The sequence below is a fragment of the Ochlerotatus camptorhynchus genome, unplaced genomic scaffold (assembly GCF_037179485.1).
Source record: "Ochlerotatus camptorhynchus isolate MF236.1 unplaced genomic scaffold, CSIRO-AGI_Acam_v1.1 ptg000340l, whole genome shotgun sequence".
Classification (NCBI taxonomy): domain Eukaryota; kingdom Metazoa; phylum Arthropoda; class Insecta; order Diptera; family Culicidae; genus Ochlerotatus; species Ochlerotatus camptorhynchus.
Genome location: NW_027040828.1, coordinates 469,346 through 494,572, shown reverse-complemented (window position 1 = coordinate 494,572; position 25,227 = coordinate 469,346). Strand labels below are relative to the sequence as shown.

The following is a 25,227-nucleotide window of genomic DNA, read 5'->3' as shown; positions in this document are numbered from 1 at the left end:
CTCCACGCAGTTCACGAGGATGTGCTCCACGGTGGCTGGTACTCCGCAGGTTTCGCAGGTCCTCCGGAACGGTGTTCCTCCGAAGTTGTGAGAGACTCTGCTGTGCCCGGTGCGCAGCCTTGACACCACTCGCTGTTCTCGTAGGTTTGGTCGATCCTTCCAGGTTCCAGTGGTCGCCTTGATCTTCCGAAGATAGTGTGTCCTGTTGTTCCTGCACTCGGTGTTCCAGGCTCTCCGAATTGTCCGCTTGATCCACTTTTTGACATCTTGGAGCGGTACATTGCCGGTGGACCTGGGTCCGGTGTGGCCTGAGCCGGCGAGGTGGTCGGCTGTTAGGTTCCTTTGGATCCCGCAGTGACCGGGTACCCACATGAATACTGTGTTGGGTGGCGCGTGCTTTACCGTTCCTTGGATCCACGGATGCTTCGGTGTTTCTGTTGTTAGGGGCAATATCACGCTGTGTGAGTCAGTTACGACTAATATCGGCTGGTTGGCCGGTAGCTTAACCGCGTAGAGAATGGCCGCTGCCTCAGCTGAGAACACCGAGCATTGGGTCGGGAGCGAACTGCTCACAAGCAGACCATCTCCGGAGACCCTCATTCCCACTCCGCTTCTGGAGAGAGAGTCGGTGTACCTAACTTCATAACCTTGGTAGTGCGCCCCGAGAGTTTCGACAACTGTCCGGCGTAAACCTAGCGAGTTGTTTCCTGCCCTGAAGCGGTCCTTGATTCGGCTGTCAATTTTAATCTTTTGCGATTGCCAACTTTTGTCTCCGTGCCAGTGGACCCTGGCCACTGGAGGGAGATCTACGTCGGCGGCCGTGCGGAGGAGTCGGTTCGCCTCGTCGAGGAGAACGATCCTGTTGTTTCCCGACGTTTTTGCGAGAAAGGCAGCGGCTTTGGTAGCAGTAGCTGCGGTGAAAACGAGCCGAAAAGGTAGGATACCTGCTTCAACGCATGCAGCGTCGGCCGGGGTAGATGTCAGGAGACCGGAGACTGTTCGAACGTAGCCGTTGTACACCGGTTCCAGAATCTGGACGGCTTTCTCGGCGGCAAGGCATGTAATCTCTACACCGTACAGTAGGCGACTGTCGATGATGGCTCTAGCTACGCGGAAGCGGATTTCGCGATTGTTGGATCGGTGGGGGCGGGAGATGGTCTTAATCAGGTTGGACCGACTGCGACAGTTCTTCTTTACTTGTTGGAAGTGCGGCTCAAAGGATAAATTCCGATCGAGGAGCACTCCCAAGACCCTCACGGTGTTTTTAGTCGGTATTGCTTGTTTTTTAATCATGATGGGCTGTCCGTTGTTGCGATGCCTGGTGGTACATATATGGCAGCGCACGCTCTTGCCGGCGGAAAGCTGGAAACCAACAGAATCAGCCCATCTGACCACCGAGGAGACTGCCGCTTGCGCTCTCAGTTTCGTCCTCTGCAGGGTGGGACCCACCGTTACAATGAGGACGTCATCCGCGTAGACGAAGATGTACACGTTCTTGGGTAGTTGGTCAAAGACCCCATTTATGGCCCCATGGAAGATCTCCAATATTATTTAATTATAAATTATGTCTCCTGGATATTCTCGCAAGATATTAGGCTCATCATAAATTATTTCAAAGACCTTCTGAAGATCAAAGATTTTCATATTCTTTTGATACTTTTTAATTAAGGTTTACGACTTTTCAGTCAGCATTAATTGTTTTTTTATGGAAAATATAGAAGTTACCGAGATTTGCTCTCAAGATATCAGGTTCATCCAAAATTATTTCAAAACCACCAATTCATTAATGATCTCCATGAATTCTTTTGTATATATGTTTTAAGGCTTCAGGTAGATCAGAAATAATGCTTAGAATTTCAACTTGTCGCACAAAAGATATTAAGTTCATCAGAAATTATTCCAAACACGTTCAGTTGATCAAAAGTCTTCATAAAATCCTATGGCTCTGAAGATCTCCAACTGTCCAACAATTCAAATCAGAGGATACTAAGTTCATCAAGAATTATTCCAAAATACTTTCAGTTGAACAAAGATCTTCATAAAATTCTTTGGATATTTTTACATGACCTCAGCCTGATCTGAAGTTGTCCAACTGTCCAATAATTCACATAATGTCGCCCGAATATTCTCTCAAGATAACAAGGAGATCAGAAATTATTCCAAAGATTATCAGTTGATCGATCAAAGTTCTTTCGATATTTTACAAGATTCCAGGGTGATCAGCTATTATTCTGAAGTCTTCAGCTGTCCAACAATTTAAATCAAATCTCCCGCATATTCTTTCAAGATATCATCTTCATCAGAATTTATTCTAAAAACCTTCAGCAAATATACTGCATATACTGCATACAGTTCACACTTCGATTTCCCATACATCAGTCAGGGTACAGACACATTCTGTTCGACACGACACCTATCGTCAGAAAAGACAACCAACCTGCTTTTGATTGCAGTCGAGGGGTGAGTGAGTTGCAATGATTAAGCACGAAAAATCAAATTCTATTGCATTGTAAATCAATGAAAAATCTTGCGATCATTGCTGAAGCCTATGGGAATTCGAAATTAAATGTTTAAACAAGTTTTGTTTTAACATTTATTTAAGCTTTGAAGCATCCCTCGTAATGTTTATATACCTTATTTATATACATATTTTATATACAATAGTTACCTTATCTGACGCAAAGCTGAGCTTGTGGGCTGAAAATCGTGGCTACGAAAAGCAAAAGAGTTAGCTCTATTGCCAATTAGTATATTTTCCATCAGTTAATCAAAGATCTCCATTAAGTCTTTGGATAATTTAAAGACTTCTACTTGATCAGGTATTATTCCCTCCAACTGTCCAATAATGTGAGTCACGTCTTCAAAATATTCTTGCAAGCTAGCAACCATATTAAACAAGCGCCATAAACGAACGGTAGCCCGGATGGTAGAACTATCCCACAAATGGTTTGGATGATACCCAGAACACGTCGTTAAGCTCTTTATAATGGTTATTTTTTATTAGTGAAGTTGGTCAAGAATTATTCCAAAGACTGGTTCAGAGAAACTATAAGTAGTGCTATAAGAGAATCTGAAGATATTTCAAATGGACTACTAAGGCGAGTTTCAAGAGAATTCCAAGATAATACCAAGAGGGAATTTTGAGAAGAATTTAGAGGTGAAAGCCAAAGAAATTTTGGGAAAATTCATTTCCACATTCCAAGCAAATCCCAAAAAAAAAAGCAGTTGTGCAAGGGCTTGCGGATGATTGTGGTGATCTGGTGGATTGTGAAACACTGCTTTAAAACATAATATACTTCGGTTGGGGCTAGTTGAGTGATATTTGTGATGCATTACTCCTGGTCGGAAATCATAGTTGTACTTTCATCTTATGTAAATACCTTCGATTTTACTGATTTTAAATTTTACGTGTCAGTCAGATTATTCAGTTACAACAAAGTGGTTGAAATAGTTTGTGGGGGTATGAAGGGCTCGGTGACCTAGAGATGACCATTTATGCTTACTGAGTTAGGTTAGGTTGGGTTTTCTTTATTAAATATACTCTCAGCATTGGCCTGGTTCACCTCCGAATTTGCTGAAATCATGATCATCACCGACTAAATCCCAAGATTTTCAAGTTTATCATTCTGTTCTCCATCGATTTCGGTTTTAACATTTAATCACGTTCACGGTGGCGCAAAACTATTTTACCTCGCTAAAATACACTACAATCTGCCAACGCTGCAGGAAAAAATGTGACTCTCAAGAAACTGGCGCGCTATACCACTTGAGCAGAGCCGCGGCCCGTACGCACCTTCTGGGGTAGTCCTGTACTGGCAGTTCGAGCGTGCGGTCCGTTTATTAGAGCTATTTCGCGAGCGGCTTTTTCATTACCCAAAAAAATCACTATACAGTAGAGCAACCAAAAGCTCTGCCCTCCCAAACTGGCCCTCCGATTTCGGTCAGTGAAAGGTTGCGGTGCTTTCTTTCATTTCCCCATTTTGGACGTCCGTCGCGTCGTCACCGTCGTCGTCGTTGAGGTGATTTAAACGTGATTGAAGCATCAAGATTGAAGTGTGTCCAAATTTTACGAGGTTATCGTGCTGAAGAAAAGTGAATCATATTGAGGTCAAGTGTGGAGTGATGGCGTTCCGCAGAATCGCCCGCATCTGCTGGCAGCAGCAACTTGCGAGCACTAGCCATAGTATTCCCCGACGCATTCTAACGGTAGCATCCGGAAGTGCAATCGATAGACGGCGGATCAGTTCCAGCTCGACGGTTGGGGAAAAGTTGGCCACGGCTACCAAAGCGGTCCAGAAGCACGACTGGAACAGGGCCGTAAGCGAGGCGGAGAAGATCGTGGGCTACCCGACGTCTTTCCTCAGTCTGCGCTGGCTGCTTAGCGACGAGATAGCAAATGTAGCGCTTCATCTGCGCAAACTGGTTGGCAGCAATCATCCGTTGCTGAAAACGGCCAAGTGAGTTTGTGTGTTACGTTTTTCCTGCCTTTTTCTTTAGGAGAATCCTGTTTCATAATTTACGTGGGGTAGGTTTGTGCGTTGCGAAGTTGAAGGAATGATAGCGTAGATCTACGGGGGTCGATGGCCAGTCAGTGAAGGTCAGATGGAATCGTGGTGGATGAGGAATTTTTGCATGCATCAATCTATAACTGAAATCGATTCATCTTGGCAATGGTTAATTATGGTCTAGATGAAGATATCTATCACCCTAAGGTCTCTCAGGGCTTCCCTTAGCTCAGTCGGTAAAGGTGCAGCTGTAAGACAAGTACATGCTGGGGGCGGCTGAGCTCGAGTCTTGGATTTTTTTTTCGACTTATCGGTATGATTGTTTTTGCCACATAATTATACTAAATAAAAATTGTTAAGGCCTAGTAGAACGCCCTTAATTAACAAATGTGGAAGTGCTTAAAGAACACAAAGTTGAGGACTGGTGGTTCCAGTAGGAACGTAATGAAGCCAAAGAACAAGATGATGAATATACAACGTTCGCTCAGCCTTGAAATCTTCGGCTCAACCATGTTTTTCAAGTTGCACAATAATTTTCTGAATAATTATTGATAGTTAGCTATTTGTCATTAGCTTTGTCCTTGATGACTAGTTGCTAGGGTTTTTGACAGAGTATAATTGTTTATATGTTCATACCAAAGAAAGTCGTTATATGAAGCTACACAAAATCTGCAACTTCTATTTAATTCAGATTAACTCATTTTACAAGGTTCGAAATATAAATCACTTTTACTTGTCAAATTAAAAACAATTCAAGACCTTGTGCGATCAATAATCATTTTTGCTGTCGAAAGCGTTTCGCATCCGTTTCGACCGCGCAGCAATAAAAAAATGGTTCGATTTTGATAATTCGAAATCCATTACGTCTCTGCCAGGCCTAGGTTATATTGTCAGGACACCTAGTTCCATGTTGCCACAAGCGGTGAGAAATCATGCAAGAGATAGGATTTTGCGCGTGGCGAACGTAAAGAAAAGATAAATATGCAAATCAAGTGGTATGATATGAAGATTAGATCAGGTTAATGGAAATTAGTTTGACAAAACCTGAATATTTTGCTGGCCAAAAATGGACTACACAAATCTTTCGCAAACGGCACTGCTCAGAGATCCTAAAGCTGTATTTAATATTTCGCATTTCACGTAATATTAGTGCTATTGGATGTGCGCGAACTCATATAAAACTATGGCTTCACGTTAAATCGTTTTGGTGTCTTCGGCGCCCTTATTCCTTATTATTAAGTGCGCAGAAGACACCAATGCGATTTAATGTAAACCCGTAGTTTTGTAAACGTTTGCGCATAACAAACAGCATAAATATTGCGCGCCTATTTGCATCTACACACTAATTTCACTTTTAGCTACCCAGTTACATTTGAAATACGGATCTGTTCGGTCAACTCAACTTTTAAACTCAAACAATTGAAAAATTGGTAAATTATAGTATCCTCTCGCTACTCCGACAAATTTCTGGCCGGATTACAAATCAAGGTAACAATGTAAAACAAGTTCCATAAGAGACCGTGATGTCGGATTATCGGGTCGTCAGTTTAACGAGAGCCGGATATACAGTCGGGGTTGATAAAAAATAAATTATGTCAATATTGTTGATAATTAGCGAGTAACGGTCACATAAGTGAGCAATGATAATTTTAACCAGTTTTTTTTTCGGAATTAAAAGCCCAGTAAAAATTTCTGATCAGTTAGCGCTCAACTTCCAAGCGAAGCAGTCGATTTATTCTCGCTGGAAGGCATTCGCAAGCTATATTGTTTTCTTTATTTTGAAGAGTTTTGTTTCGCGAGTTCTTGTCGCCGCGTAGTTTCGCCGCGATGAGTGTCCGACGCGAAAACACGTTTCGTATTCATTACGAAAACGTGCCGAAGAAGCCGTCCTTCGAGGAGCTTCATGATTTCGTTGCAATCGAGCAGCGCTGCCATTTATACAGATTTATCTGTATTATACAGATTTTTTAATCTTAATACAGACCCGATACAGAATACAGATTTATCACAGATTTTTAAATTACAATACAGATTTATACAGATTTTTATAAAATGCTTGAGAAAACAAGATAACTTGCTCGATTTTATCAGCGTACCCCCTTCTCTCCAAAATTAATTGTTGTGCTAAAAACCATATTTTTTGCAGTGGGATCTGCTCGCGTCGTTGCTGTTTCTTTTATGCTTTTCTCACTCCCTCCAACGGAAAACGCAGTCACGCCCGTTCACAACCAGAGGACCAACCGCTTTCGGATGCATATGGACCTGTTGGTAAACGATTTGAGATTGTATGGGGATTTACAGTATTAATTGAATATTTCCAATATAAGCATGTATGTTAAATACAAGAAAAGTGCCCGAGCACATTAAAATGGTACAAATACAAGTACTCGTAAACATTTTACTTGCATTGAAAATGTATTTCGTAAGAAATTGCGGATTTTCTGATATTCTCCATACTGCAAAAATGATTTTACCAGCACTGGCGGGGCGACATCTCTCGACTTTTCGGTGTAACTACCACACAAATGATGTAATTAATTGTATTCATCTATATTAAAAATATCAAATAGTAATGAACTCGTGCACTTTTTTGCATTTAAAACTGCTTATCAGGAAGATAATGAATAGAAACCAAAATCTCCATACATTTTCAAACGGCTTCATATCACTCTTATAAATAAGTACGGACGATATCACAAATGGCGCATTTATATCCCGTATGGTTAGTACGATAGCCCGAATAGGTGGTTAAGCACTTTTTATGGTTATTTTGTATGCACTGTATTTGTAAAACAACAAAACATGATTAATTAAGAAAAAAATCGTCAATACAGAAAATACAGATTTTTTAATAGAGTGGATGCAGATTTTTTATAAAACCACCTGGCAGCTCTGCAATCGAGTTGGGTCTAGAATACGAGCAGGTTCTCCGGCTCCAGCCAAGTAGGGCTCTTGGATGCGCTTTTGTGAAGGTTGTCGACCTGGAGCTTGCACAAAAAATCGTTGCCGAGCACGACAACATCCACGAAATCGAGGTCGACGGCAAAACGTACAAGCTTCGGATCACACTGGAGGATGGATCGGTAGAGGTGAAGCTAACGGACCTGTCCGAGCTCACCACGAACGAAAAAGTCGCTCGAGCTCTAAGCGCATACGGTGAGGTTCTCTCGGTGACCGAGCAAGTCTGGGACATCAAATACCGCTTTGCTGGACGCCCGACCGGCGCTCGGATTGTGCGCATGATGTTGCAACGTAACATCGAAAGCTACGTCACTATCGACGGTCAGTCAACGAATGTGACCTACTCCGGACAGCTGCAAACATGCCGTCATTGCGGCGAATTCGTCCACAATGGCATCTCTTGTGTACAAAACAAGAAATTACTTGTGCAGAAGACATATGCCAATGTAGCAAAAGAAACCGGACCGAAACCCATCGGCCCGAGTCCCATCGGCCCGAACCCCATCGGCCCGAATCCCACCGCGCCAAAACCCAACGCCACGAAACCCACTGCAACGAAGGAGAAATCGCCTCTCGTTAAACCGTTCGGACCGAAGCCCGTTGAGACGAACCAACAACGTAAAAATCCACCATCCCAACAACCGAGCGTGCAGCCTACGCTCGCTGCTCCGAAGTCACCTAAACAAAACCCAATTGCGTCAAAGCTGGCGAAAACAAATCAGTCTGAGCAAAATGCTACTCTCATGGCGCCGACGGCTCTGATAAATTCTGTCAGCAGAATGGTCACACGACAAACTACCGATGGTAACGAATCCGATGGGTCATCTGCCTCTGGAAGCAGCAAGCGCCGTAGTGGTCGTCCTCCAGGCAAGAAGCAGCGACAACACTATGACGGTGATGCGAGCGAGGAGGTAGACTGCGAACTATAATGGCTCTCTGCAGTTACAATATCACCTCGATAAACATCAACACTATCACCAACTCGACAAAACTCAACGCACTACAAACCTTTCTACGCACGCTGGATATAGACATCGCACTCTTTCAAGAAGTAGAAAACGAGCAACTCACACTGCCCCGAGACGGCTAATACATAGGTGTAACAGTCGGAAGAAGTGTTAGGCCGATGACATAGTAACGCGTTTTGCGAAGCGTGCGCGTGCGCGTGTGCGTGTGCGTCTGAGCTGCGTTGATGAACGTCCATGCAAAATGCTTGGTGAAACGCTTACACATGTCATAGTAAACGCGTTGCGATGCGTCAGCAATAGCGTCAAAGCACTCCATGAAGTGTTTTCACGCGCGTGCACGCAAAAGACTGTTGTACTGCCATCGAATTTAAATGGTGATCGACTAGGAAATTGCGATTACGTATAAATAGCATCGGTAGATCGGACGTTTTAAATATAGCCGTTGTTGTTCTGTTTAATGTTACATGTTAAATGTTATACAAACTGTTAATAAGAAATTGTTATATGTAAAATGTTTAATGGTTATCGTTAAATGTTAATTGTTATAAGTTAAACGCTACATAATAAATTCTAAATTTCAAATGTAAAATTAAAAATGCTTAATGTTAATTGCTAAATGATGAATTCTAAATGCTAAATGTTAAATATTACATGTTAAATGTTACATGATAAATGTTACATGTTAAATTTTAAATGTTAAATGTAACATGTTAAATGTTACATGTCAAATGTTACATGTCAAATGTTTATTGCTTAATGTTAAATGTATATTTTTAAATGCAAAATGTAAAATTTTAAATTTTATTTGTTAATTGTTAAATGCTTAATGTTGAATACTCAATGCTGAAAGTTAAATGCTAAATGCTAATAAAATACGTTAGATTTAAATGTTAATTGTCAATATTAAATGTTAAATGCTTAATGTTAAATGTTAATTGTTACATTCAACACGTAACACTTTAAATGATTAATTTTAAATGCGAAATGCTTAATGTTAAATTTGAAATTTGAAATGTTAAATTTTAAATGATAAATGTTAAGTCTTAAATATTAAATTGGTTATTTTTAAATTAATGTTAAATATGTCATGCTAAATTCTAGATGGTGATTGTAAAAATGTTACATGTTAATTGTTAAATGTTAAATGTGCATGTCAAAGTTTATTTGCTAATGTTAAATGTTTAATGTTAGACGTTAAATGCTGAATGTGTATGTCAAATGTTAAATGCTGAATATTAAATGTTACATGTTAAATGTAAATTGTTAATTGTTACATGTTACATGTTCATATGTCATCTTGTTCGTATCAATTTTGAGTATCGAAACTAGAGCTACTCAAAATTGAGTGCTAAAAGTTGGTACTAACAAGAAGACAAATGAACATGTAATGTGTAACAATTAACAATTTACATTTAACATGTATCATTGAAGATTAAGCATTTAGCATTTGACATGTACATTCAGCAATTAACATCTTACATTAAATATTTAACATTTCTACTAAATCTCCTTTACTGAAAATTGGGTAGCTTAGAATTAGCGTAAAGACCAGTTATTTTAACCAACAACAATGCGAGCTGCGCTTTCAAAAACGCGTTGAGTATGTCATAGCACGCATCACTCGACGCTTTATTGAAATTCAGCAAACACAAACAACACGCGTTGCTCGACGCTCCGCGTTACTATGTAATCGGCCTTAGTTTGTTTACTTAAATGAACCATGCCCATTTTGTTATGGCATGTTTGCTATAAGAAATGCGCCTCGTGTTTATTAGCGAATTTCACATCAAAGATTGATTAATTGAGTAGGAAATCAGTTTGGCACGGCATTTGTGACCAGAATACACCTTCCGGTAGTATGAAACAGGTCAAAAACTGTTCAAATCCGCAGATAAAATTTTTGTTTTGAATTTCTGTATAGCAAAATAGTGAACTTTTCGTGAACATTAACGGCAAAGAACTCACCAACACTGGGAGACTGTGAGTTCCTGCACACCTGTCATAAAACCGTCTCGGACGATGGGCACGTTCCTATGGAGAGGCATCACGGCGAGAGTTCCAATGCAACAGCTGGCGCGTAGCAGAGAAGCAGGGGGTTTAAAACTCCAGCTACCAGCCATGAAGTGCAAGGCGCTTCTCATTCATCGACATGTGAGTGATATCGGTTCCCTTCCTTTCTACAGGTCTATTCTTACCCAGACAAATCCTACCCCACCTGCAGACTGTCCTTGTATAAAACTCATTCTTTCAAGTCTCCCAACATTCCCTCCGCAAATCCAACAAAACCTCTCCGCCGATAGCATTCATAACCATTTCATAGGCCAAACTGAAGCACCGAAGGTAACTCATGAGCATCCAACAGCGAACTGGCGCCAAATCTGGAAAAACATATCCATGCGAAAGCTGAACTCGAATGAACGGAGCGCCTTGTTTCTGTTGGTCAACGGAAAGCTTGAGCACCGAAAACTGATGTATCGAATGAACAGAGCCGATGGAGAAAACTGTCTACACTGCAACGCTGCATGTGAAACATTGCAGCACAAGCTCAGCGAATGCGTAAGGGTAGAGCCAGCTTGGAGACTACTGAAGCGAAAGATAACAACTCTACTCAATGGATGGCGCCGACTCTCGATTGACGAACTCTTGAGGCCCCAATTAAGGAATATAGACACAAACAAAAAATATAAATTACTCAAACTGTTCATAAAATATGTCACCTTTATTATGCAATGTAATAATGTAATCGACGTAACCGCATTAGAATTTGCTTTGGAAAACGAAGTTTGAATGATTGTACTGTAATTATTTTTTAACTTTCTGAATAAAACAAATTTTACTAGTAAAAAAAAAAAAAAAAATTACTGATAAATAATTAAAGTGTCTTAATCATTAATAATGGTTCTTTATGGTTCAAATAAATGATGTAGTTTCAAAAAAATTAAGATCAATTTTCTTCGAGGCTTCATTTCATATTGCAAAAAGCTCGTGTCATTTTGTGTAAAATAGCAAAATAAATAGAACGACGCGAGCTTTTTGCACTCTGAAATGCTGCTTTTGAATGTTTAGAAAATGCATCAAAGTCAATTGAACATTAAGGGTATTGAGTAGACTGATGCAAATTTTGAAGTGTTCGCTCCAAACGGTTCCAAATCGGTTCTTGATTAGCTTCCCGAAATTGAACTCATTTGGTAAAAAACTGACTTGGCACAAACCATGGAAATTAGTATGGGAAATCTTAACTTTTGTTCATTGTTATTTAGCCTTCTTCCATATTGCACTGTTTGTTCCGTTAAATAGCTATTGACTGTTTAAGAGATTGATAATCTTATAGCATGATCAAGCAGCTGTTTGTGGGCAACACTGTATTCTACGCGCCAGAAAGACCAATGTTGCCTGCTGAACAGTTGATTGAGCTGAATCATAAGACATCAGTGACATGACTCATTAATAACTTTTGTTTCGTACATTTGATCGAAAAGATATTTTTAGAAAAAATGTAGCTGAGAAAATTCCCTACAAGCATAGCTATCCATTTTTAAAACAGAGTGAAATGGTGAATTTTGAGATGGATATGAACAAAAAAAATGGTTTTCCAATCGTAAATTCCATATAAGCGGGCAGCGTCAGAATTTTCAGATTTCCACCTTCTTTAGCAAAATACAATTGCGTGTGCTCGAAGTGATACTGGAAGAAGCATTACATTTTAACTAGATACCATCAAATAATGATGATCATTGTATCATACACTGCACAAACGCATAGAATCTACTAAGAAAGAATCCCCAGGCATTTTTTACGAAGTTCAGCGTTTTTCGAAAACCGGAAAATACTCACACTGTTACACTTCGCTGCACTTCCACGACCGTGGTTAAGGAAAAACTTGGCAATGCACTTCATATTCAATTAATGTTGTTTAAAATTTAAAGAAATCAGTAAACAAACTCGTAGCGTAGACAACGATAAAATCACGTACAAAGCTGAAACAGTTTGCTCGGCAAGTGTTGGCAGCTTTTGTAAACAGAACAAATCACGTTGCCAAATCGACTGAAAATATTTCCCAATATTCTAGTGTCAAACAGTGGAGTTATTATTTTCATTTAAATCTTGATTTAAACAATCGAGATGTGTTCATAAAAGGAAGCTCCTACAGATTATGTATACAAACCGATATAATTTTCAAAATTAAACAATTCAATTTATGGCAGTGTCTCTCAATGCAAGGGTCGTCTTCCAACGCACAGTGGGAAAAACGGGCTCGTAATCGTTTTTAATTGGATGGCACTAGTTTGCAGGCTAACAAGCTACATATACCTATGTAAATAAATACAAGGAATCGATTGGTGATGGTCCCATCTTGTGCAGCTGTCAGGAAGAGGTTCAGTAAGTGATGTCAGTAAAGTTGTACTAATGGGACATAGTCCCACAGTATTTAAAGCAGAAATTTAAGCAGTTATAGAATGTGTGAATATCTTTCTAATAAAGAAATACAGGTTTACCAAGATTTGTATATTCTTGGACACCTAAGCAGCTGTTAATGCGCTTGGTTTTCAGATGTCGATCGAAGCTAGTGTGGGAATGTATTCTCTCTTTAATCAATTGGCCGAAAGGAACGAAGTTACATTGTACTGGGTGCTCGGCCATTGTGGTATTGAAAGAAATGAAAATACCGACAGTCTAGGAAGGGTGTGGGTAAAAATTGATGAACTTTTCACCGAAACTAGCTAAGAGTGTCTCACTTTTTCGAGTACAGTCTTTACCTGCACAGGATTTAAGTTCAGTGAGATGCGATGCGATTTGATGGTGACAGACGAACGATGGCGGCATCCCAAGAAATATAGAAATACGGATCCGTGGAGATATTCACAAAAGCTCAGACTTTTATTAGGGATTTGTTTTGTTTGTTCAGTACTATTTTTCTTTTGCTGGAAACAAGTTTTCAAACGTGGTAATGCATCACTAATAAGAGCCATTTCTACCACCGCTCATCACATTAATGTGTACACAGCAAACAAATATAATATGTTTCAATCAATGATATTCATGGTGATGTATTGCACATCAATAACTGGTAAACGTTGATAGAATATTACAGTCATCAAAACGATTTGTTCTCAAACTCTGTGTTCATCGTAATATTACACATCGTAATACTACATGTCTCCAGTGGGATGCCTTGACCACTTATCATTTTCAAGAGCTGACATCTACTAAATTTACCTAAAAAAACAACTGGCATCACTGATAAGTTCGAAATATGGTAGATTGCTTAACGCTTCAGTGGTGCCACCATGACAAATGCGAGCACATCCACAACTAAAACCTTATTTGCGATGAATGTGATTGTTTTTTTTTTTTATTATAGTCACTTTAACACTCTTGGGTAATTCGTGACTTGTCCGGGGGTGAGATTTGAACTCTTGACTTTGGCGTGAGAGGTATGGATGTTAACCACTACGCCGGGGTCGCCCCCAATGTGATTGTTAGTGTTATGTCTGTGTGTCTGTGATAAAAGGATCGGATATGACGCGAAAACATATATGTCGATAAATCATCTTATTCAGGTGTTTATTTGAACCCTATCTCTTTCGCGTTTTTAGCAATTCTTCTATTTATCCATCTTATTTATTATTCCCTTAAAAAGGCTAGCTTGCTATAAAACCCTAGGGGCATCCCACTCTAAATTTGGTATTTCTATCGATATACCTATAGATATCCGGGAATATTTATAAAAACTTAAGAAATACTTAAGAAATATCTAACGATGGTTTGTTTGCTCGGTTGCTATAGCCTATAAACAAATTTCATTTGTTTGTTTATCTGACGTTTGGATTCAAATCTTATCTGATTTTGCGTACATTTAACATTTATTATATTATAACCGAACGGTAACAGTTTTTTGTTGCATATAGGACGATAGGAAAAGAAACAGTGTTCAGTATGCTCAGAAAGTTAACGGTCAATTTGTAGTAGATAGAAAAACGCATAACGAAAGGGTGGTGGATGAGCTATGATGAAGAGGAGAGAAGGTCAGTGAATCTGGAGCTGTGGAACAGAGTGGATCTGATGAAATTTGGATGGGGTTCAGAGACGTGAGGCACGTTGTTAGAGTGCATTTTTGGAAGGCAGTGTATGAAGAGCCTATAAGGCAGTGGTACTGTGCCTTTCGGAGACCGAAATAGCAACCTCTGGGACAGCTAACGTTCGTGGGCTCCTAGGATCTGGGATCAGTTCACACTACAGCCGCCGATAGCCACGAGGATCGGCAGCTTGACATAGACAGCGGCCGGTTTCTCTACTGCAGCAGCGTAAGTGTTTCACCTCCCGCCCGCCATTGGATCAATTAAAGCATTCAATTAAAGCCTAAATTAACCCTTTTGTAATGCTTCTCATAATTCCGAAAACTCTCCCTACCTCGCCAACGCCCGGAGACCCGGGAGCAAAACAGGCCTTTGGTGTCCACCCCAACAACTGCCGACTGGCTTAGACTAGCAGTCAGAGATGTAGTCACGTCCCCTTCAGAGACGGTGCAGAAGTCCCGGTGTCAAACAGTTGTGAGTTTCAATGTTAATAGAATTAACTACACACCACTGACCGTATCGTACGTGACTCGTTGATCCAGTCCCAGGAGAAAGCTATACTGATGGCCATTGGAACCTTTCAACTATTGCTCGTTTAAATGTATCGTTCAAAATACAGATCTGGAAATGACTATCTTGTTATAAGTATAGTTTTCACCGAGGTTTTCACCCACTAGGATCTTGATCCTGTGATAATGACTACGGACATTTAAGCTGGTGGGAGCTGGCATCGGAACATGTGGCATCCGGAGAGCCGAGTCTCATACCTTCCGTAGCGTTATGGGCCGCAGAAATGAACAACATTCCCATTCCTCCATACGATACCCGTCTACTTGAAGCTCATAAAGGTCGCCAAGTTAGACAAGTATAAATCGAAAGATCGGCTCAGAACAAAATTTAGAACGGTTATTAAAATTGACTATCATAACATTCAATTCACCTGATATTTTTCTTACAGACGCTTACTTTGAACATTCCCATGTGGACATTATGGTCCTACAGGTTTTGTTTAAAGAAATTATTTCAATAGTGTTGGAACCATTGAGTTGGAAAGCATCACCCCCCCCCCCCCCACCCAGAGCGTGACTTACTTAATGGATGTCCCCTTAGAGGCTTGAACTAGCTTCTAGTGGAAAGTTACAATGATTTTACGTCACAAATTATAAAATATGTGGCGATATTGGTGGCATGCTCATTAAATGGGTTAATGAGCTGAACGATAACCTTACAAAAATGCTCCATTTTCCAGGCTTCATTTTATCGTTTAAAAAACCAGATTGTTATTTTCAAATTATTGTTATATATAGATTCAGTAGTTCGGTATACTATGATTAGTCTGTTAAATGTTTAGTAGTCTTGAGAATAAACAGTTTCATTGTGTTCAGCTTTTATTTTATAATATATACAGTCAACAACAACATAAATCAGAATAAGTTTTCACACCACTGCGTCCTAGCAAGAAGTACGGTCGACTTGTTACGCGCTCCGTTAATTTGGAAGTTTTCTCGCTATTATCTGACGTAAATAATCAGTTTTTCTCGCTTAGTGATTCCTGGCATAATTCCCGATAAATTTATCAAAAAGTGCGTTTTTTTTCTGAGAAGAAAGTGTGTTTTCGGCATCATCGAACATTGTTTTTGCGATTGGCAATTCGCCAATCATTTGGCGCACCATCGGTGCGTGGTCACGCATACCTGTGCACACGGATCATCGTCATCGAGTGTCAGCATCTGCCTCCACATTCAAACCGCTCATCCATCATCGTGTGTGCAGCTGAGTGCCGAGCTTCATACAAGCACACATCAACGAAGACCGCCCGCACACGCGGATCGAAGATCATCAAAGCTGCGCGTCGCTCCGCTGCTGCTGTGTAAACGCTCGGTGATAGTAGTATAGGATTATCAGATAAGTTTTTGTTCTTGTTTCTTTCTTTCTCCCATCTGTTAAATTTTAAGTTTGTGTTTCTGTGTTAGTATTTTTTTTTTTCTTCGTGTATTGTGTCCGAGTAATTTTGATTATCGTTGCAGTGGTAGAGCGTTTTTCGCTCCCACTAGTACGGCAAAATGGACATTTTGTCGGAAGACGAAATGGACGTTTTGTCGGAAGATGACACCACTTTGCCACGCGATAGCAAGAAGGGTCGAAAACGTCTGTCATCCCAGAAATCAGATGATGCCATCCCTGCTTCGTCATCTCAGTCTGGTAATGGACAGGGACAGATAAGCCCCCGATCGCGAGCCTACCCAGAAGACTCGACTGGCCCATGGGTTGTTTACTTTCAGCCCAAAAAGAAACCTTTGAATGTAATGCAAATTACTAATGATCTGACGAAGCGGTTCTCGGCCGTGACCGAAATCTCGAAGGTGAGGTACAATAAACTTCGCGTTGTCGTCTCTAACCTGAAACAAGCTAACGAGATTGCTGCCTCCCAGCTCTTTACACTCGAGTATAGAGTGTACATCCCTGCTCGTAATGTGGAGAGCGAAGGTGTGGTCACCGAAGCGAGTCTGACCCCCGAGATCTTGGCGAAGCAAGCGGTTGGCCGTTTCAAGAACCCCTTGCTTCCCACGGTTGAGATACTGGAAGTCCAGAAGCTGAACTCAGTATCTTTCAGCGAGGGTAAAAAGAGCTTTACCCCCACAGACTCGTTTCGGGTGACCTTTTCTGGTTCAGCCCTTCCTCACTACATCGAGTTGGGAAAACTTCGGCTACCTGTGCGTTTGTTTGTTCCTCGGGTCATGAACTGCCAAAACTGCAAACAGTTGGGACATACGGCCTCTCACTGTGGCAGCAAGGCACGCTGTTCCAAATGCGGGGAGAAGCACGAGGATGGCGCCTGCACAGTCACTGCACCAAAATGCGTGTACTGTAAGGGAACTCCTCATGGTCTCTCGTCGTGCCCGGCGTACAAACAACGCGGGGAGAAACTAGAACGCTCTCTTAAGGAGCGTTCCAGGCAGTCTTTTGCAGCAATGCTAAAGACAGCCACACCATCAACCAACGACAAAAATCCCTTTGCTGTTTTGTCTGATGACGAGTCTGACTCTGACTTGGCTGAGGAGGGAGTTTCTTTTAGTTTTCCGGAAGGTTCTGCACGGAAACGAAAACGCATCCGTTCGCGGAAAGTTGCAGATAAGGAACCCCAAATCAGCTTGCCCAAATCAAGGAGTGATGGAAAAAAGGAAGTTTCAACTCCTCCTGGTTTCCGCAGAACTGACTATAACCAGAACTTTCCATCTCTCCCGGGGACATCAAAAACCCCTGATGGCCCATTTTTAAGAACAGAAGCCCCTTCTTCATCCGGGTTGTTCTCATTTGATAAAATTGTGGACGATATTCTCAAGTACCTCAATATTTCTGATCCTCTCAAAAGCATTGTTCTGGCAATGCTTCCTTCTGTGAAGACCCTCTTGAAGCAATTGACATTGAAGTGGCCCCTCATTGCAGCAATCATTTCCTTCGATGGATAATTTTCCAAACGAGGTCGGGGATTTGATCACTGTTCTACAGTGGAATTGTCGAAGTCTCATTCCTAAATTAGATTCTTTTAAGTTTTTAGTTCACAATAATGATTGTGATGCATTTGCTGTTTGTGAAACTTGGCTCTCTTCAGATATCGATCTTCCTTTTTATGATTTTAACATTATTCGACTGGATCGTGAGGATTCGCGTGGAGGAGGAGTACTTTTGGGGATCAAAAAGTGCCATTCCTTCTATAGAGTGAATCTTCCACAATTTCCAGGTATTGAAGTTGTCGCATGTCAGGCTATTATTAAAGGTAAGAGCCTTTGTATTGCTTCTGTTTATATTCCTCCTAGAGCCGTTGTTAATCGCAAACAACTTTCAGATATCTGTTCGGTACTACCTGCTCCACGGTTGATTATGGGAGATTTTAATTCCCACGGTACAGGCTGGGGGGAACTGTATGATGACAACCGTTCTTCTTTGATATATGACCTCTGCGACAGCTTTAATATGACAATTCTTAACAATGGAGAAGTAACACGTTTGGCTGGCCCATCCTCGAATGGAAGTAGATTAGACCTCACACTTTGCTCTAACTCATTATCGTTGGATTGCACGTGGAATGTGATCCAAGATCCCCACGGTAGTGATCACTTGCCGATCAAAGTTTCAATTGCCAGTGGGTTCAATCCGTCGGAACCCGTTAACGTCGCGTACGATCTTACCCGTAATATCGATTGGACAAAGTTCAAGAATGTGATAGAAGATGCCCTAACGTCGGTAGAAGGGCTTCCACCGTTGGAGGAATATAACTTCCTCTCCAATCTGATCTTGGACAGCGCGCTTCAAGCTCAAACTCGGCCGGTTCCAGGAACGTCTTTCCGTAGGAAACCTCCTTCCCCTTGGTGGGACCAGCAATGCACTGAGGTTTATCGTAAAAAGTCCGACGCGTTTAAGCTTTTCCGGAAACGTGGAACACCCGTACATTTCGAAGCGTACTCGGCTCTTGAACGCGAACTCAAGAGCCTCATCAAAGCCAAGAAACGCGGATACTGGCGGCAATTCGTGGACGGATTATCGCGCGAAACGTCGATGAATACGCTTTGGAATGCGGCGCGAAGGATGCGTAACCGGTCTTCAAACAACGAGAGCGAGAAGTACTCGGATAGTTGGATTCTCAAGTTCGCGCGAAAAGTATGTCCTGATTCTGTGCCGGCACAGATGATTCCTCGCGAAACGACGAATTCGGTAGACGAGACCAGCCAGCCTTTTTCAATGCTGGAGCTCTCACTCGCGCTCCTTTCGTGTGGCAATTCGGCTCCGGGGGCTGATAGAATCAAGTTCAACTTGTTGAAGAACCTCCCAGACGTCGCTAAGAGGCGCATGTTGAACTTGTTTGGTCAGTTCTTGGAGCTTAATATTGTTCCGGATGATTGGAGGCGGGTGAGAGTTATAGCTATTAAAAAGCCTGGAAAACCCGCGTCAGATCACAACTCGTATCGTCCCATTGCGATGTTATCGTGTATTCGAAAATTGTTGGAGAAAATGATCCTTTTTCGCCTGGACAAATGGGTTGAGTTGAACCACCTACTCTCAGATACTCAATTTGGTTTCCGTAGGGGCAAGGGAACGAACGACTGTCTCGCGTTGCTTTCCACTGAAATTCAGTTGGCTTTTGCTAATAAAGAGCAAATGGCTTCTGTCTTCTTGGATATTAAGGGGGCTTTTGATTCAGTATCGGTTGAAGTCCTTTCAGACAAACTCCACGCTTGTGGCCTTTCTCCATTAATTAATAACTTTTTGTACAATTTGCTGTCAGAGAAACATATGAGCTTTTCTCATGGAAACTCTACAGCTTCACGATTTAGCTACATGGGCCTCCCCCAGGGCTCATGTTTAAGCCCCCTTCTGTATAATTTCTACGTCAGAGAAATTGACAATTGTCTAAGGGACAACTGCACGTTGAGACAACTTGCAGATGACGGAGTAGTGTCTATGACAGGACCCAGAGAGGCCGACCTGCAAGGACCCTTACAGGATACCTTAGACAATTTGTCTACTTGGGCTATCCAGCTAGGTATCGAATTCTCCACGGAGAAAACTGAGTTGGTCGTTTTTTCTAGGAAGCATAGCCCAGCACAACCAAAGCTTCAACTTTTGGGTAAACCGATCACTCATTCTATGTCCTTCAAATATCTTGGGGTCTGGTTCGATTCCAAATGCACCTGGAGATCCCACATTGAGTATCTGAAGCGCAAATGCCAACAAAGGATCAATTTTCTCCGAACAATTACCGGAACGTGGTGGGGAGCCCATCCGCAAGATCTTCTAACGTTGTACCGGACAACGATTTTATCGGTTTTAGAGTACGGTAGTTTTTGCTTCCAGTCGGCGGCTAAAACGCACATCATCAAACTGGAACGGATCCAGTATCGCTGTCTTCGTATCGCGTTAGGATGCATGCACTCGACTCATACGATGAGTCTCAAAGTGTTAGCGGGCATGTTGCCACTCTCTGATCGGTTTTCGGAAATATCCCTCAGGCTCATCACCCGTTGTGAAATTATGAACCCACTGGTGATTGCAAACTTTGAGAAGCTTCTTGAGCTAAACCCTCAAACTCGTTTTATGTCATTGTACTACGTGTACATAACACAGGATGTCAGCCCTTCGCAGCATAATCCCTATCGTGTTTGCTTCTCCGACTTCGACAGTTCTGTTCATTTTGATTTATCAATGACGCAAGAGATTCGCGGAATCCCAGAGCATCATCGTTCCATGATTACTCCGTCAATTTTCGCTGCAAAGTTTGGCCAAGTTGATTCCGCAAGATCGTTCTTCACAGATGGATCACTAATAGAGGCGTCCGCTGGTTTTGGTATTTATAACGAATTTCATAGCGCCTCTCGAATGCTTCAAGCTCCTTGTTCCGTATATGTTGCTGAGCTGGCGGCAATACATTGTACGCTAGAAACGATCGCCTCACTTGCACCAGATCATTATTTTATTTTTACGGATAATCTCAGTTCTGTCGAGGCTATTCGCTCCATGAGGCCGGTAAAGCACTCCTCGTATTTTCTCATGAAAATACGAGAGCTTCTAAGTGCTTTATCTTTAAGATCTTTTGTCATCACCTTTGCATGGGTCCCATCTCATTGCTCGATTCCGGGCAATGAGAAGGCGGACTCGCTTGCAAAGGTGGGCGCTATGGAAGGCGATATTTACGATCGACAAATCGCCTACGACGAATTTTTCTTCATTTATCGTCAACAGTCCCTCGCCCCAGCTGGCAAAATAAATGGAGTGAAGGGAGTTTGGGACGATGGTTATATTCAATCATCCCTAAGGTGTCGAAGTGTCCTTGGTTCAAGGGGTTGGATGTGGGTCGAGACTTCATTCGTATGATGTCTCGCCTCATGTCCAATCACTACTCTTTAAACGCTCACTTGTTCCGTGTTGAGCTGGGGGACAGTAATCTCTGTGAATGTGGACAAGGTTACCAGGACGCAGATCACATTATTTGGTCATGTGCTGAGCACCGTGGAGTCAGATCCGAGTTGTACGATTCCCTTCGGGCTCGAGGTAGACAACCTAATGTTCCAGTTCGGGATATTTTGGCTAGACGCGATCTGGAGTTTATGCAACTCATATATGTTTTCTTGAAGAATATTAACCATAGATTGTAAGTTTGATTAACCTTGTGTTTAGTTTGTGTTTTGTATGTGTGTGTGTATTTTTTTTTTGTAGATTTGTTTCTGTAATAATTGTATAATTACAGAGTTGATATAACGTCGATAGGATTAAGTATATGTTTTAGAAATAGTGACATTTTTGAATCATAAATCTTATTCCAAATTTCCTTTTCCCTCTCCCGATCCAAACAATTGTCATCCACTAACCTCGAGAAGACCGCGAGTAATCGGTTCCAATCCTTTAATTTTAGATTTAAGACATTTATGTATAAAGAAAATGATAACTTGGCTCTGTAAAGTTTATTCGATTGAGCCTGTACAAATAAAGTAATTAAAAAAAAAAAAAAAAAAACAACATAAATTCTTCGACAAATATGCAACACTTCCATATGATGAACACGCTAGACTGACTGCACCGTAATTAAATGTTCTTTAATTGTATAGGGGACTGTTCACATTTAAAGCTCTTTGGTTATACAATCGTCTTCTAGGATTCTCATGTTAGAGAAAACAGATCAAAAAGACTCGGTGTACTTCATTTTCCCATTTTAGATCACTGTTTTCAAATGTTTCCCAGAAGATTGAATTATTAGCTCTTGAATTCAATAATGTGTTTTTTTTTAGTTCTAATCATTTCATTTAATTTAGTTATAATTTCCTAGGATATCACTGGTAATTAATAAAAAAAAACAGATTGTTTGATAACGTAATTTTTACACAATAACCATCCCCCCTCCCCGTCACTCAGACGGAAATACTGTGCCACTGTTGCACTTATTAATACTCGCTTCATTTTGAAAAAAGAATTTGCAATCTAATTGGCCTCCCTCCAGTTTGGTCCATTACCCCAAAATATGAGCCTGTGCCTAAAAGTTAAATATTGATGATGGTTTAGAGGTCATGCAAATGGTTTGAAGTTTGTGTGGAAATTACTTTTTTGCACTTTTGGGATAGTCCAGTTTATGTTGCAGTTAAACAAAAAAACGCTGTGCATAGCCGCTGAGTTCCTGCACTTTTGGCGATTATGAGTGAACTAAACTCAAATTTGGATCGTTCTCATTCGCCGTGTGCTTCAAGCTGTTTCGTTTATGGAAATGCTCATGATAAATAACTCACTACAGTATGCACCATAAAATATTGCGATAATCTTTATACATTAGCGGCGCCGGTGGTGTAGTGGTAAGCGTTATTACCTCTCACCCCAGCAGGGCTGGGTTCAATCCCAGTCTGCGCCGCCGGGATGTTCTGAGGCATAACATCTCTGATCAAGCCTTACTTCGGAAGGGAAGTAAAACCGTTGGTCCCCGGTTCATGAGTTGATGGGTCGATAGGTAGGGTCCAGGTGTGGGAGCTGCCTCCCTGTCGTCGGTAGCATTGGTGCTCAGCACGGAAAACAAGATCGACGGAAAACAAATCAAAGGAAAAAAAAAATCTTTATACATTTTGAATGAAAATTGTACAAGTTCAAACCATAGTCTCATAAAACCAAAATTGTTGCTTGATTATGACCCCGTGGTTCTTCTGTCAAAATAAATGCATACCCCCTACAAAATCATGCTTGATTCTTTAGAGCTGCGATTTATAATTTTCGTATTCACGGGTGCTTTACGGAGCTATGCTATCAGATTTGAAGTTTATCAAAAGATACTTAAATCTAAGTCTAGTGTGGGTGTGACCGGATACTCGTGTTTCACTCAAAGTTAAAGGGGTTACATTGGTTATGAAGGATAGAACTAAAATTGTTATTTTGAACAATACTAGTATTAAGAAAGGATTTTATAACGTTTTAGCATTTTGTATCAACCGTGCAACAATGAATTAATTAACCTACTAGGCTAAAAACCTAGTTCAGTTACCACGCAAACGAAACATTTGTAGGTTTGTATTGCACCCTTGCACCATGCACCTTTCGCTAAATGCAAACAAAAACCGGTACGTTTAAATCGAAGAATAAAAAAATACAAACAAACCTATGGGCGGCTTTCCTTACAGTTCCAAACCATTTTTTTTTCGCCGATGGCAAAATGAAAAGTACATTCGAAATGGAAAGTAAAATCAAATTGTTACCACCCTTTCCGGCTGCTTTCCGCGTCTAGCTCGCCGAAAATGTAGGCTGGCCACCAAAACAGTAACAATCTGAACCGACCAAACGAACGAACGAAGAAACGCACGATGACCGGGATTGAAAAAGAAATTCAAAATTGCCGAAACTGCCCACACAGGTGTGCTCTGTGGGGTCGATTCAGAAGAAGTTTACACTCAAAGTCGTAAGCGGCGTGGTTTAAATTCATATTTTTACCGTTGCCAGACACGTTTCTTCGTTGTATCGATTGATAAATGGCTAACGCTGAATATTTGTACAATCGAACAACACATAAATAACAAGCAAACATTGAATCAGGGAAACAAGTCAAGTTAAAAACTCTTTATGTATCTTTGTGCTATATGAGATCACACCCGAAACTAACCGAAAGGAACTCATTTCAGAACACTGATCTACAACGACAAGAATCAGCAAGCCTGGGGACTGATCGTGCTGTTGGTGTCCAAGGCCGCTGGCCATGCGGATTCCATTCCGGATATGGAACAGGACAAAAGTGCCGGAGTGCTGCATTCCCAACGAGCGCTGGCCGAAGTTACGGAAATGATCCGCACGTCGCATCTGATCCACCAGGGGATGATCAATTTGCAAGCGATGGACAATGCTGGCAATGATCTGAGTGGAGATAGCGAAATGATATTCGGTAACAAAATGGCACTGCTTGGAGGAGATTACCTGCTGGCCAATGCCAGTCAACAGATTGCTTCTTTCAGGTATTTTCTATACTCTATTTCCTTCAAGCACAAACGAATAACAAGATCTGCTGCTTTCAGAAACCAAGATTTGAACATGCTCATTTCGTCGGCCTATCGAGATTTGGCTGAATCCAACTTCATCGGGGACCGAGATGAACAGAACTACCCACTTCCATCCAGACCGGATTCAGAGGTGGGTGGAAAGTCTTCAGCGGACTGCACCCTGGAAGAGCTCGGTTTCGGGGACCTAGAAGACAACACCCAACCAATGAGGATGGAAAATGCCATGGGCAATCCCGAGAAGGAATGGTCCCTGCGGCACGTGCTTGGCGGAGGAAGCCTTCTCGGAAAGAGCTGTCAGGGTGCACTGATGTTGGCTGGACAGCCGGAAGAACTGCAAAAGCAAGGCTACCTATTCGGCAGGCATCTCTCATTGGCGTGGCAAGCCTGCATCGATTTGCAGCCGTTCCTCTCCAGCAGTTTGCCCCTGGGAGCCCAATTCAGTCTGGTCTCGGCGCCCGTACTTTTTCACCTGGAGTACGAGCCCAGCATCTACGAAGAGCTGGAAAAAGGCAGCAGTTCGGTTGACGAAATTGATTACCGAAATCTGCACCGGGCCATCGGAACCGGACCGGGACTGGAACGGACGAAAAACCTCATGAGGAAGCACAGCCATGCGGCAATGCAGGTGCTGGATCGATTGCCTCCGTCCGATGCGCGAACGGCTCTACAGAATATCATTCTGGCCATGCAGGAGCTGTAA

At 41.6% G+C, this 25,227-nt stretch overlaps 1 protein-coding gene across 1 annotated transcript; it reads left to right on the top strand.

The window, feature by feature from the left end:
- The first annotated feature begins 3,929 nt into the window (after positions 1-3,929).
- On the top strand, positions 3,930-25,227 carry LOC135708904 (all trans-polyprenyl-diphosphate synthase PDSS2-like). Its single transcript, XM_065231085.1, has 3 exons — positions 3,930-4,457; positions 24,156-24,482; positions 24,543-25,227. Exons 1-3 carry the CDS (start codon positions 4,123-4,125, stop codon positions 25,225-25,227), a joined length of 1,347 nt encoding a protein of 448 aa, XP_065087157.1. The 5' UTR covers positions 3,930-4,122.